The sequence below is a fragment of the Brassica napus genome, chromosome C2 (assembly GCF_020379485.1).
Source record: "Brassica napus cultivar Da-Ae chromosome C2, Da-Ae, whole genome shotgun sequence".
Classification (NCBI taxonomy): domain Eukaryota; kingdom Viridiplantae; phylum Streptophyta; class Magnoliopsida; order Brassicales; family Brassicaceae; genus Brassica; species Brassica napus.
The window spans coordinates 19,354,283-19,369,710 of record NC_063445.1 but is presented as its reverse complement, the minus strand read 5'-3'; the positions used below and the strand labels follow the sequence as shown (position 1 = coordinate 19,369,710).

The 15,428-nt window shown below is 38.2% G+C and overlaps 1 protein-coding gene across 1 annotated transcript; it reads left to right on the top strand.

Annotated features, from left to right (window-relative positions):
* The first annotated feature begins 8,244 nt into the window (after positions 1-8,244).
* Positions 8,245-15,252, top strand: LOC125582227. The gene is made up of 4 exons (XM_048748812.1): positions 8,245-8,317; positions 8,477-8,723; positions 11,689-12,945; positions 13,092-15,252. Exons 1-4 carry the CDS (start codon positions 8,245-8,247, stop codon positions 15,250-15,252), a joined length of 3,738 nt encoding a protein of 1,245 aa, XP_048604769.1.
* The last annotated feature ends 176 nt before the right edge of the window (positions 15,253-15,428 follow it).

Sequence of the window (15,428 nt, the reverse complement as noted above, 5' to 3'; positions counted from 1 at the left end):
TATTTCACAACCACTTTAAACCTTCAAGATGACACTTTTATCAAAAGAAACCTCCAACATGGCTTACTTGTACATCAAGTCAAAATAGTGATCAACACTGTTCAAAATCGATGACGTGTCAATTTTTTTTATTTTTTTTTAATTATTTTATTAGTAAAATAATTATAAAAATAAAAATAAAAATAAAAAATTATAAAAAATTCAAATCAAATCATAAAATCACTAAAAATTCGAAAAAACAAAATATTCACCAAAAAAAAAAATTTATTTTATTAATAAAATAAATATAAAAATACAAAAAATATAAAATTCATAAAAATTTCAAAACAAATCATAAGAAGTCAATAAAATTCACAAAAAAAAATAATAAAATAAATCACAAAAATTATTTTAAATTATTTTATTAATAAAATAAATATAAAAAATAGTCATAAAATTTTACGAAATTCAAAACAAATCATTCACGAGAATCATTTGAAGATAATAATTTTTTTCTAATCTGACTTAGAGTAATCAAAACCCAGAGACTGACTGCTATTTTGGATTTTTTTTTAATTTGTTATGTTCTGTGTGTGTGTTGGTTGGATTTGGAAAGTTCAGGATTGTTAAAAGAAAGAATGTATACTACTGATGGCTTGAGTGTAGCCAGTTTATAGCACTCAAACACGCTATTCCTTAGTCACTTTTGTAAAACCATATATAATTTTATTCTTGATTTTTGTGAAATTTTATGATTTGTTTTGATTTTTTATATTTTTTTATATTTTCTGCATTTTATACTTATTTTATTAATAAAATAATATAAATATTTGTTTTGAATCTTTTATTTTTCTAAAATTTTATGATTTTTTTTATATTTAGTTTATTAATAAAATAATTTCAAAAATTTTTGTGATTTTTTTGATTTTTTGTGAATTTTATTGACTTTTTATGATTTTTTTTTTGAATTTTTTTTGAATTTTATATTTTCTGTATTTTTATATTATTTTATTAATAAAATAATTTTAATTTTGTGAATATTTTTTTGTGAATTTTAGTGATTTTTATGATTTGTTTTCATTTTTTTATGAATTTTAATATGTATTTTTATTTTTATATTTATTTTACTAATAAAATAATTTAACAAAAATAAATAAAAAGAAAAAACTGACACGTCATCGATTTTGATCAGTACCGATTACCGTTTTGACTTGATGTACAAGTAAGCCAGTTTAGAGGTTTCTTTTGATAAAAAAGTCATTTTGAAGGTTTAAAGTTCTTATGAAATACTCTCAGGGTTTAAAGTGTTAGTGGCTGCCATCTCGAGGGTTTTTAATGCGATTTTCCCCATAATGAAATGTAATTGCAGCTGTAAAAGAAAAGTTTTAGGTAAAGAAAATCACAGTAGTTATCACAAATTAGAGAAAAAAAAGATGGCCGTGAAAGTATATTGGAATAGAAAAATGAGTGGTCTCTCAAAAGGAAGATAACTCATCTATCAAAGACTTCTTGAGATCATCCTCACCTTGCAAATGCAAAACAGCAAAAGGTTGCATATTATTAACATAAGTAAAAAACTCTTACAGATAAAAAAAAAGAGCATAGGTATAAACGCCCATACCTGGATACGGGAGACTTTTCGTGGATTTTATGGCAATAGCTTTTATCTTCTTGTGGATTTCATGGCGATAGATTTTATATAAGAGGAAAAACAAATGGAGGAGAAACGAAACCATAAATAAAGGAATAAATAGCATACTGAATGATTTAGAGTGACGTATGGTAACGACAATTGGCAGGGATGCGAAGCGATTCTGACGAAGAGAAAGAGCCGGAAAGATCATCGATGGCGTTGAAGATTAGGGTGAGATTAGATGAGCTTGAAACGGGCTATCTCGAATTGTTTTAAGCCTATACAAATAACCCGGCTTTTTCTGTAAAGAGTAAAAACATATGTGACATGGCAATTTGAAGATCATTAAGCCCTTTTAGTACATAAAAAACCTCTCTTAAGCGACTCTTTAGACGATTCCCAAAACCACCGTCAAACACTTTTTTCTTCACCGAGATTTCCGTGTCCGGCGGCTTCGGCCGTCGGATTTTCTTGTTTATTCTCTTTATAGTTTGTATTAGGTTAGTAATCAACCCAATTCATGTTGAATTGGACATCAAGTTTCTCGATTTGGGAGAAACCAAAGCTTATTTTGTTGCTGTCTCACCATTTGCGGCCATCCTGGCTTCTTCACTGGCAAATATCATGTATGATGTTGGTTATATCAGTCATCATCCAGACAATCTTGAGAAACTGGACGAGAAGATCAATGGGTATTCGTGGAATGTTGGGCGTGCGTCTTTTCTCCCAAGTGGAGTGTTATTCTCCAATATTGGAATCTGTGGTCAGAAATTACAGTATCGATGGACTTCCTTTGCACATGTTGCAAGTTTGTATAATCTCTCGAGGATCTCGATTTGAGCACACACAAAATCAACATCAAAAGCCGCCATGGCCAGGAGATATCAAGAGATTGATGCACTTTCCACAAACGGGGTCGAAGGTACTATACGTACTTATTAAATTATATTGGGGGTTCATGTCCGAGACTGCAAGAAGTCAAATGCTATTTCTTTTGTTTGCACGATCTGTACTTTTTCAAAACACGGTGAGTTTGATTGGTACGGTGAAAGAGAAGAAAGGCTTGGGGACAATAAGGAGAAATACGCAGATGTTTCTACAACAAAACAATTTGAAGATAGGATTTTATTGGTTTCAAAGCAAAAGAATTTCAATGCCCTAGACAGTTTCAACAAATCATGTTATCTTTTGCAGCGGGAGTGTTTGGGACGGATCGCGATGTAACAGATGGATCGCATCCAATGATCTTCTTAGAGAAAAAAACGTTTACTCACAAGAATTGAGAGCCACAAGAAAGATCTTATAAGACCAAGAACGAAATGGAGGAAAACTAGCGAATCAGTCTATCTTACGAATGCGTTAGGAAGCATCGTGTTACTGCTATCTCTGTTAAATGTTCGTTTTAACAACATGTTTGTTGTAATTTATGTTTCATGTAATATGTTACATTGATTTGATATCAATAAAATTAGGAGTTAAAAAAAGGACAGAAAAAAACATATGTGACATGGCAATTTGAAGATCTCTGATTGGAGGATTTTTTAATCTAATGTGACATGCTTCTTCTTTGAGCATTAAGATCTTTTAGTATTGTAAGATATACATTTATTAATAAATCTGAGTAAGAATATAAACAGAATTGGTGTACAAAAAAACTTCCAAAATCTCATTAAAAACGTTTTCTCGCTTTTGATTTGTTTTAAGCTGTTGTTTAATTTGTGTCCGTTAACAACCTTAGGAGTCGATCAGCGTGTTCGTCTTATAGGATTACAACTGAGAAAGATTTTGTTCAGCTAGTACTATCAGGCATGGATCTAAGGTCTGATGAATTTCAAAGTACCTTTGTGAATAAGTTGGCAATTATGAGAAGCAATTAAGTTGAGTTACCAACCGCAGAATAACAAACAACAAACACATGGGAACGGCTTCTTCTGGGTTTTAAGTCTCATCAAATAAAGGAAGTACTCAGAAGGGCCTTCGTGAGTGTGGCATGAAGATCTTCACCCAACATTTCTGACAATGTGACGCCACCTTCCTTTGCGGCTTACAGAGCTTATAAGGTCGCAGTTTCTTCTAATATAACTCTGTCATCTGGAGATACTTAATTTTTATAAAAGATATAGATATACATATTTTGTTAGACCAAAAATTGGTGGTATAGACATTTATTTATTTCCCATTTTGTTTCACCAGATTCTTACGGAATGGCAATTCCCGTGATGGCAATTCCCGTGTTACCTAACTAACGGCTGAGTTATCTTGTCGTATGGTAATCAATTTTTTCAGAGAAGCTTCATTTAGTAGCAAAAGACATAAAGTTTCATATACAATAGTTCGTTTGCTTGGTAGCCAATTGTTTGATGAAGATTATGTTGCCTGTTCTCCTTGATGTCTAATTAGACGGTTCGTAGTTTGTACTCCATGTACTGTTAGCAATCTCCTGAAAATTTTGGCTAAAGCCAATGTCTTCTTATAATGAATCACCCAATGACGTTATCTTGTTTGATTGTGATGCATCATAGAGCTTATAGGTTTTTAAGAAAAAAATATTATAAAAATAGTCAAGCTTCTTTTTCCAACATTCTAAAAAAAGAATTAAAATCAAAACAACGTGAAAACAACTACAGATCAAGCAAGCATTTTTCAAGCCTCTATTTTCATTCTCTTCATTCTCTAGTCGGGGCAGAGTTGTGAACTCATTGTCGGCCACTGCTGTTGACATGAAGCATAATTAAGTAGCTAGACTTGAGAATTAAGCTGCCAGACTTGAAAATACTTATAAGTTTTTATAAAGTTTTATAAGGTTTTATAAAGGTTTTATAAGGCTTTATAAGAAGTATCAGACTTGAGTTTAGAAGCAAAAGACCAGACTTGAGAAACAAAGAAGAAGAAGAAGAGAGAAGTAGACCGTTGAATATTTTAAATAATAAATATTTTATTGTATTATGTACTGAGGCAACTTGCATTTAAAAGACTTGTATCCAGATCCACAATTTGAATTTTAAGGGAATAGAGTTTCTCCCAGATCTACTTTTTCTCTCTCTCTCTCTCTGTTCTTCAATGTTCTTCATCTACATCTCTTTATCCTCACATTCTTTCATGGTATCAGAGCATGTAAGCTCCTGAGATTCATTCTTCTCTACTCTATTCTCTTTACTTCCAAAAATCTCTGATTTTCTCTTTCTATTTTTGGTAAAGTTCATCCTGTTCTTGAGTTATTCTTCATTCCCAGAAAAAAAAAAAAAGGAAAACTCATACACTGATGTCTTTAAATCTGTGTCTATTCCGGTTACCCTCAAGGGAACCAACTACTTACTGTGGTCTAGACTTGTCAAAACCGCTCTTGGAGGCAGAGGTCTTTGGGAGTATGTTGTTGACGGCAAAGACACCAAGAAGACCATCCTAGGAGAGGATGGTAAAGAAGTTGTTGCTGCAGCTGAAGGAGGTGGAAAGAGAAGTCAGAAGGATCTCATGGTCCTTTCCATCATTCAGAATAGTCTTGAAACCTCTATCTTGGATCCAAGGAGCTGTGGGATACTCTCCAGAAGGTATATGGAAATATATCTAACATCAGTAGGGTGTTTGAAGTCAAGAGGACTATCAACACTCTCAGTCAAGAGGACACTGAATTTTCCAAGCATTTTGGGAAGTTCAGATCGTTGTGGTCCGAGTTAGAGATGCTAAGACCGGCCAGTCTTGATCCGGATGTACTTAATGAGAGAAAGGAGCAAGACAAGGTCTTTGCTTTGTTGTTCACTCTCAACCCGGGTTATAGTGATCTAATCAAACACATTCTAAGAAGTGAGAAGCTTCCATCACTTGAGGAGCTTTGTGCTCAGATTCAAAAGGAGCAAGGCTCAGTGGGACTCTTTGGTGGCAAAGGAGACCTTATCATAGCTAACAAGGCTGAAGGAAATGAGCACAAACATTAGGGCATAGCTAACAAGGGGTATTACAAGCCAGAACACAAGAAAGTGTGGGTGTGTGACCATTGCAAGAAAAAGGTCACGACAAAGACAAATGCTGGATCCTTCACCCATACCTCAAGCCTCAGAAGTTCAGGACACCTTACTCTGATGCAAGGGGGAATTTCTCTGGTGAAATGGGCGAGCCATCTACTCCTCGTCCCATGAACTCGGTTGCGGCTGGAGAAGGGAAGACCTTGGGATTCAGTGGCTGTTCTATCATGAGGACTACCCAAGATGAGACAATCAAGAGTTCTGACCTTGATGCTCTCATCAAAGCCCTCAAGGAGAACTCTGGTAACACACTTGGTTTATCTTTGAATGCCTCTTATAAACTGTCCAATGCTCTTGTTACAACCTCGAATGCATCTGATAGCTTTAAGCCAGTAGTTATAGATTCTGGAGCTTCTCACCACATGATTAGTGATGCTAGGTTAATCAGTAATGTTAAGCATGCCTTAGGCAATGTTATGATTGCAAATGGCGACAGCATACCAATAAAAGGTGTAGGAAACTTGAAACTATTTGAAAAGATACTAAAGCATTTTATATGCCATCTTTTGCATCTAATCTATTATCTGTCAAGAAGGTTGCCACTGATCTTAACTGCAAGGTTATTTTTAGTCCTAATGATGTCGTATTTCAGGATATTGAGACTCTTAAGATGATCGGAAATGGTGTTACTAAAGGGGACTTGTACCTGCTTGAAGACACCACGACTAGATCATGTTTACCTTATGCTTTTAGTTCAATCCCTGTCTTAGAAAATGATGTATATTACCAGAACGAGTCAGCTCTGGTGGTAAAGGGGTTGCGGCTGTGACTTCCGCCTCCCGGGTTCGATTCGCGCTGGGAGGGACTATTTACATTGCTTGGGTTCCCGGCAAAAAGGTGAAAACACCTTTTTTATCAAAAAAAGAAAGAAAATGATGTATTGTGGCATGCTAGGTTAGGCCATCCCCATTCTAGAGCACTGAACCTGTTATTGCCTAATGTTTATTTCAAAAATGATGGATGTGAAGCATGTATTCTTGGCAAACATTGCAAGACTGTGTTTCCCAAGTCATCTACTATCTATGAGAAATGCTTTGATCTTATACACTCTGATGTCTGGACTGCACCATGCACTTCTAGGGAAAATCATAGATATTTTGTCACCTTCATAGACCAGAAATCTAAATATACATGGCTGACTATGATACCATCTAAAAATAGAGTACTAGATGCATTTATAAACTTCCAGAGCTACATAACTAATCATTTCAATGTTAAGATCAAAGTATTCAGGTCAGATAATGGAGGGGAATATACAAGCACAACTTTCAAATCCCACTTGGCTAAGCATGGAATAAGCCATCAAACCAGTTGCCCTTACACTCCACAACAAAATGGTGTAGCTGAGAGGAAAAACCGACATCTGATGGAAGTGGCCAGGTCCATGATGTTCTACACCAACATGCCTAAGAGGTTCTGGAGTGATGCAATCATGACAGCATGCTATCTCATCAACTGAACTCCAACAAGAGTCCTTGATGATGCCACACCTTATGAGGTATTGAACAAAAGAAAACCATCTATTGACCATTTACGGGTATTTGGGTGCTTGTGCTATGTATTGCAAACAAGTGATCATAGGAACAAACTTGAGGCCAGAAGCACAAAGGCAGTGTTCATTGGGTATTCTACCACTCAAAAAGGTTACAAATGCTACTCTCCAGAGACAAGAAGAGTCTTAGTATCCAGAGAGGTCAAGTTTGTGGAATCTAGAGGATATTATGAGGAGAAGAGTTGGGACAATCTCAAGGATCTATCTCAAGGGGCCTCATATAGGGCAAACAACCTACGGATTATCATGGAGAGCCTAGGTATCATCATGACACCAAATGAAAGAACTACTGGTTCAGCAAATAGTTTAGATCAAGCCAATGGTATGGATGCGGCTGAAGAGGCTTCTCATCCTAATCCTAAAGGGGGCAATCAAGAGGATTCGTCTACTGGTCAAGAGGAACCACACATGGGTCAAGAGGATCCGCAGACTACTGATCAAGAGCAAGAGGTTCATGATCAGGATGAAAGCCAACAACAAGAGGAATCAGATCAACAAAATGAAGTTGAAACTGAGATTGTTGGAGAGGTCCAGCCGCTTAGGAGAAGCACAAGGGTGAGAAAGCGTCCATCAAATTGGAAGTATTTCAACAGTCAAGCAGTAGCCCATCCCACTCAAGCAACTTGCTCCCTTGCTTACTATCCAAGAGATCATCAAGCCTTCATCACCAATATAGATCAAGAGTATATTCCGAGGACCTATGAGGAGGCAATGGATATAAAGGAATGGAGAGACTCAGTAGATGATAAGGTCAGTGCCATGATCCGAAATGGAACTTGGTTTTAGAGTGAGCTCCCCAAAGGCAAGAAGGCTGTCACAAGCATGTTACTATTCACTATCAAGTACTTGGCTAATGGGCAACCAGAAAGAAAAAAACCAGACTTGTTGCAAGAGGCTACACTCAAGTCTATGGTGAAGATTACCTTGACACCTTTGCACCAGTAGCTAAGCTTCACACGATACGGATTGTACTCTCATTGGCTGTGAACTTAGAATGGGATCTGTGGCAAATGGATGTCAAGAATGCTTTTCTACAAGGAGAGTTAGAAGATGAGGTCTACATGAGACCACCACCTGGTATGGAAAACCTTACCAAACCAGGAAATGTATTGAGGCTGAAGAAAGCCATCTATGGTTTGAAACAATCACCAAGAGCGTGGTACCACAAACTAAGCACTACACTCAATGGAAGAGGTTTTGTCAAGTCTGAAGCTGATCATACCCTATTCACCCTCACTAGCCATCAAGGAATCATTGTCATTCTCATCTATGTTGATGACATTATCATCACAGGCAGTGACAAAGAAGGGATCATCTCGACCAAAGCGTTCCTTAATGCTTCATTTGATATCAAGGACTTGGGAGAGCTCAAATACTTCCTAGGGATCGAGATGTGTAGGTCTAAGGAAGAGTTGTTTCTATCTCAAAGGAAATACACCCTTGACTTACTAAATGAGGCTGGAGATCTTGGTGAAAGAGCTGCCAAAACACCTCTAGAAGAAGGATACAAAGTGATGCGTGAGGGGGAGATTGAAGACAAGTCATATGAAGATGTAAAGCACTATAGGAGAATGGTGGGAAAACTCATTTATCTTACCATTACCCGACCAGATGTATGCTTTGCAGTAAGCCAACACATGCAAGCTCCCAAGGTACACCACTGGAACATGGTTGAGAGGATTCTCAGGTACCTAAGAGAGGCACCAGGCCAAGGAGTATGGATGGGATGCAATAGAAGCACTGAGATTGTTGGGTACTGTGATGGGGATTGGGCAGGAGATCAAGTTGATAGGAGATCAACTACTGGATATTGTACCTTCATTGGAGGCAATTTGGTAACATGGAAGAGCAAGAAGCAGAAGGTGGTGTCTTGTTCAAGTGCTGAGGCATAATATAGAGCTATGAGGAAGCTCACAAGCGAGTTGATTTGGATCAAGGGACTTCTTAAGGACTTGGGAATTGAAGTTACAACGCCAATCACGATGCATTGTGATAACCAGGCTGCTATACACATTGCTAGCAACTCAGTCTTCCATGAAAGGACCAAACATATAGAGGTAGATTGTCACAAAGTGAGACAAGCCGTGGAGCAGAAGATCATATTGCCGTGCTACACAAGGAGTGAAGATCAGCTAGCTGATATCTTCACCAAGGCAGCAAGCACTAAGTGAGTTCATTCATCCAAAATTGGGACTCATAGACCTATCATGTCAATGATCTCTCGTTCATGAAGTGTTCTACTCTTTTTTCTTGACTTGGATTTTCTCCCAAAGGGTTTTACCTAGTTGAGGTTTTAATGAGGGAATACTTCATGGCTTCCAAGTTTGACTTGTTCCACATGGTCAAGCTTGAGGGGGAATGTTGACATGAAGCAGAATTAAGCAGGTAGACTTGAGAATTAAGCTGCCAGACTTGAAAATACTTATAAGGTTTTATAAGGTTTTATAAAGGTTTTATAAGGCTTTATAAGAAGTACCAGACTTGAGTTTAGAAGCAGAAGACTAGACTTGAGAAGCAAAGAAGAAGAAGAAGAAGAAGAGAGAATGAGACCGTTGAATATTTTAAACAATAAATATTTTATTGTATTGTGTACTGAGACAACTTGCCTTTAAAAGACTTGTATCCAGATCCACAATTTGAATTTTAAGGAAATAAAGTTTCTCTCAGATCTACTTTCTCTCTCTTTCTATGTTCTTCAATGTTGTTCATCTACATCTCTTTATCCTCACATTCTTTCAACTGCGTCTAAGCTTGGCCTAATTAGGAAATTTCTGAAGGAAAAAAAAAATAAAACCTTTTATTCTTTGATTTCTTTTCGATCCACTATCTCTCTAATACCGTTCGAACTGGCGGAAAAATCTAACTTCATGTTTGCAAAGAATTTATATTAATTAATCAAATCAGAAACCACAATCAATATAATACAACTCTAACCATCTTGGGGACCGGTGAAGTTGTTGGGATAAAGATCACATCGCAAATTTAAGTAATATATAAGGGATTTAGACCACTTCACTAATTGCCAATTTGTTTTAAGTTGGAAACCAGGAAACTTATATTATGGTATCAGCGCGGGCCCAATACCCTGACCCATTAATCCGGTCCGGACAATGACTCGATTATCCCATTAGCTGATGGTCCATAGAAGGACCAGTTCCACCGAGATCGCTAGAAAATAAAGCATGGTCTCGGAGGGAATATGATGAATTCTGTGAGATTAATGGTTATAAGCACCATTATCTCTCGAGAGGTTGTTGGGATAAAGATGAAATATGACAGAGATTTATGTAATATATAAAAGATTTGGACCACTCCACTAATTGTCGACTGATTATAAATTAGAAGCCCATGAAACTTATCAGAAGTTGACATATTAATGCAATGTCCAAGTAGCCAAATCCCTACTGACAGAACCGGAGAACAAATCAGGAGGAAGTCAGCTTTGTGAACTGGTGATTTTCACATGACTAAACATACCTTTTTATAGTTGAAGTTTCACAGAAAAGAAGTAATGCATGGGATTGCATTCAGTGATAGATCGTGAGAGTAGTGAAGAGCTTTTGTTAATGATGGTGTTAAAGAGGAAGCTTCGATTCAGCCTGAGTTCGTAAGGGCTCCAGTTTTTTTTGACGGTCGTGTGAAGAACAAAAGCAGAATTGCGCGGGTGAATAGTGTTAATGGAGGCGGCTGTTTCTCCAAGAGGGCCCAATTATAATTTTCACAAATGTAAACCAAAAACAAAATACAGAGCCCAGTAAGAGATCCAAAAAAGATAAAGTTCGTAATCAGTTTTCATTTATACACGTGGAAATCTCTTAGTATACTAAGTGAGGGAAAGTATATTTTATACTAGGGGTCTCCGCGCGAAGATATTATATTCTTGTGTTTAAAATCTTAAGTTTTTTATGTTTTTCATATGTTTTTGGTTTTTGTTTGTTACGGAACATGTTTTGTGATATTAAATTATGTTGACTATTATCATCCATTATTTGGGTTTTATTATTTTGTGAAAAAACACATACTCATCTTGCTAAGCATTTTATTTTAATTAAAATAAGAATAATGTATCTATGGTGTAATCTTATATTAGATATGAGAATCTTGTAATGAATTCGATTTGTTTATTTCCATTTGATTTAACTTGAACTCTCCTTCGTCTCATGTGTGTGTTTTTATTATGTATCCCTGCGTCTAGTGCATAATTATAAAGATCTTAGTAGTAGTATGGACGGATGAGCAAGTTAGTGACTAATAAAAAAAGTTAAATATAGGTTGTTTGGTTGAAACCAGAGTTCAAGAAGGAAATTTTCGGAAGGTGTTTGAAGCGACTTAAGAAGCGTAAATATTCATCTCCGGTTCGTCAAGGAACCAGTGGATTTCTTCCAATTGAATGGAAGAAGGATAACACCTCATCTAATTAATCCAATGTCGAGTACATTTTTTTGGAATGTGCGCGGAATTACGGATAATACTAAGCATAGCCCGCTTTTTTCTTGGCTCAATAGACGGTCAATTCCTTTTGGGGCGCTTCTTGAAACGCACGTTAGTGAATCTAGCAAGCAACTTATTTTATCTTCTTTGGGCCCTGGGTGGTCACTTTTGGACAACTACCACCAGTCTCCGTTAGGGAAGATCTGGTTTATCTTCAGAAACCCGGTTACAGTAAGGTTTCTTTTTGCAGACCTCCAATCTATCACTTGTGAGGTTAATTTGGAGGATGGGAATTCTATTGTCTACACGACTATTTATGCTTCTAATGAGGTCGAGCTTCGAAAAGATCTCTGGATTTCTCTAAGGGACACAAGTGCAGCTTTTGATCTCTCTAACAAGCCTTGGATTGTGGGAGGAGATTTTAATGAAATTCTTCATCCTGACGAAACTTCTAACCAGGGTATTAACACGACAAACCGAGCAATGCGGCTGTTTGGAGAGTGTCTGGGTGATCTAGGTCTTTTTGACCTTCCTTTTACAGGCCCTAAATTCACTTGGACTAATAAGTGTCCCTCAGACCCCATAGGTAAAAAACTTGACAGATGTTTGGTCAATGGGGCATGGATTCTTCGGTTCCCTTCCAGCTATTGCGAGTTTTCTGCTCCAGAATTTTCAGATCATTGTCCTTGTCATATTCAACTGGTCTCTCCGCCTCCGTCTTTCGGCTCGCGGCCATTCAAGTTCTACAATTTATTAACAAAGAACCTGCATTTCTTAGAGGTTGTTAAGGGCGCTTGGGATTTGGCGGGGACCCGGGTTTTCAAACTGAGTGATTTCTGTTTTAAACTGAAAAGCATGAAGACGCCTATGAAGTCTCTGCACCGAGATAATTATAGTGATATTGAGAAGCGAGTGCACCTAGCAGAGGCTAATCTTACTTCTGCTCAGCTCATAGCCCTTGATGATCCTACGCCGATCAACGTGCAGATGGAAGTACTAGCTAAGGACCGTTGGATTTCTCTGCGTCTTGCTGAGGAAAGTTTTTTCAGGCAACGCTCTCGAGTTAAGTGGCTAGGCGAAGGTGATCTCAATACGCCTTTCTATCATAGTATGATGACGATGCGAAATACTATGAATGCGGTTAAACAACTTTACCGCGATGATGGGACTGCTACAAACTCGCTTCAGGAGGTCCACGCTCTTGCTATGGAGTACTTTGAAGGTATTTTGTGTACAATTCGCGGTATGTTCTGGCGTGGTCTTCCAGACTTTCTTGAGGCTATCATCCAGCGTAAATGCTCACTCCAGGACAAGGATGCGTGCCTTCTTCTGTTTGTCCCCGATATGATCTTGTCATGTCTTCGGAAAATAAAAAGTAATAAGACTCCGGGACCTGACGGCTTTCCGGTGGAATTCTTTAGAGCTGCTTGGAGTGTGCTAGGTGAGGAATTTATTTCATCAACGCTTGATTTTTCAGGACTAGCTTCATGCCCACGTCTTTAAATTCCACGTCCCTGGTTCTTCTTCCCAAGCGGCCTGGGGCCAACACTATCCGAGAGTTTCGACCCATAGCGTGTCTTAACACACAGTACAAGTTGATCTCGAAGCTCATTTCCAACAGGCTAAAGTCTATCCTCCCGTCAATCATCCTCCCTAACCAAACGGCCTTTGTCAAGGATAGGTTGATTCTTGAGAACATTTTGTTGGCCTCGGAGGTTCTAAATGGCTACCATAAACACTCAGAGGTCCCAAAAATAACATTGAAGGTCGATATAGCGAAAGCTTTCGATTCGGTTCGATGGGATTTTGTGCTAAGTACTCTTCAAGCCTATGACTTACCTCCAATCTTCATCGGATGGGTTAAAGCCTGCATCTGCTCTCCGTCCTTCTCCCTTAGTATTAACGGAGTCACCTCGGGATATTTTAAGGGGAAGACAGGTCTTCGGCAAGGCGATCCGTTGTCTCCAATCCTCTTTGTCATGATGATGAATATTCTTTCGCTAATGTTGAACAGAGCTGCATTGTCAGGCTCTTTTGGATACCATCAGGACTGTGCTGATCAACAACTCACTCACTTGTGCTTTGCTGACGATTTACTCATATTCGTCGAGGGCAATGAATCGTCGCTGGAAGGAGTTTTTAACGTTTTATCAGATTTTGAGATGATGTCTGGCCTTGCAGTTAATGTAAGTAAAACGAATATGTTCTCTTCAGGGATTGCGGAAGTTGAGATTCAGAGAATTGCTAGTCATTTCGGGCTGGCTCGTTCTAACTTACCAGTTCGCTATCTTGGAACTCCTCTCTGTACGAAGAAGTTGTCTTTCTCAGACTGTGATCCGCTCTTGTTGCAGATCAAAAAGAAATTGAGTTCCTGGACTACACGATCCCTTTCAATGGCGGGTAGGCTAACCATGCTAACCTCTGTCATCTCGGGCATTATTGGCTATTGGTCAAGCGCATTTCTCCTTCCAAAGCGGGTAATGAAATCTATCAACTCTCTTTGCAGTTCATTCCTGTGGCATGGGACTATTGGGATTTCAACAGGTGCAAAGGTTGCTTGGAAGGCTCTCTGCACTCCGAAAACAGAGGGTGGCTTAGGTATTCGAAATATAGAGACATGGAGTGAAACATGTGCTTTGAAGCTGATTTGGATGCTCTTCTTCAGAGCTGGATCTATCTGGGTAGCTTGGATGAGACAGAGATACTTGAACAGAGCCACTTTTTGGTCACTCAATGAGAAAAATTATACTTATTCCTGGATGTTCAGGAGATTACTCAAGCTACGACCAAAAGCCTTGCACTTCATCAGAATTTCAATTGGCAGAGGAGAGGACACTTATTTCTGGTGGGATCCATGGACTCCCTTTGGCCCCCTTTACAGCTATCTTGGTCAAGATGGACCAACCCTATTGGGGATCCCACTATTTGCGATGGTCTCAGATGTTTGGAATGGGAGTTCTTGGTCCTTCTCTGCAGCAAGGTCTAATCGTCAGCTTAACTTATTGTCTTTTCTTACCACAATTTCCCCAGCTAATGGACAAGATGTTCCTATATGGATCGTCAACGGGAATATTCAAAAATCTTTCATATCGCGTTTGGTTTGGGAGGCTATTCGGCCGCACCTTCCTGTAAAAGCTTGGGCTCCCCTCCTCTGGCACAAAGGACTCATCCCACGCCATGCAACAACTACTTGGCTCTTCATTCTTGATACGAATCCTACATTAGACCGTCTCCTTTCTTGGGGTCTAGATGTTGATACTATATGCCTCCTATGCGGTACTGCTGATGAATCAAGGAATCATTTATTCTTTGAGTGTCAATATTCGGTGGAAGTTTGGTCATCTATCTGTGCTCGTCTCAATTTTACATCTCCTCCAACCTCATGGAATGCGACTATGACGTGGTTACCAAATGCTTCTTCAGATCGTTCTATCAAAACTGCTCTACTACAAGCTTGGCAAGCAACTGTTTACAGCTTATGGCAAGAGCGTAACTTCAGATTCCATTCAGGTTTAACGATTCCATCCTCTGTCTTGGGTAGGAACATCCATCGCATGGTCTCAGAAAAGTGCATGGCAATGGTCGCTCTTGGTCAAACATTAGGAACTCCCCTCCTCTGCATTTGGAACCCTCCATGATGCTAACCGGGTCTCTTTTACTTGATTCTGTTTGTAAAATACAATCAACTCTTTATGTTGCTTGCTTCTTCTATTTAAATTAATGAAAACCCTTTAACAAAAAAAAAAATAAATAATTACGCTCACCATCGATGGGGAAGAATATGGGTCTGCTGGTCCGATGAAGTGGAAGTTGT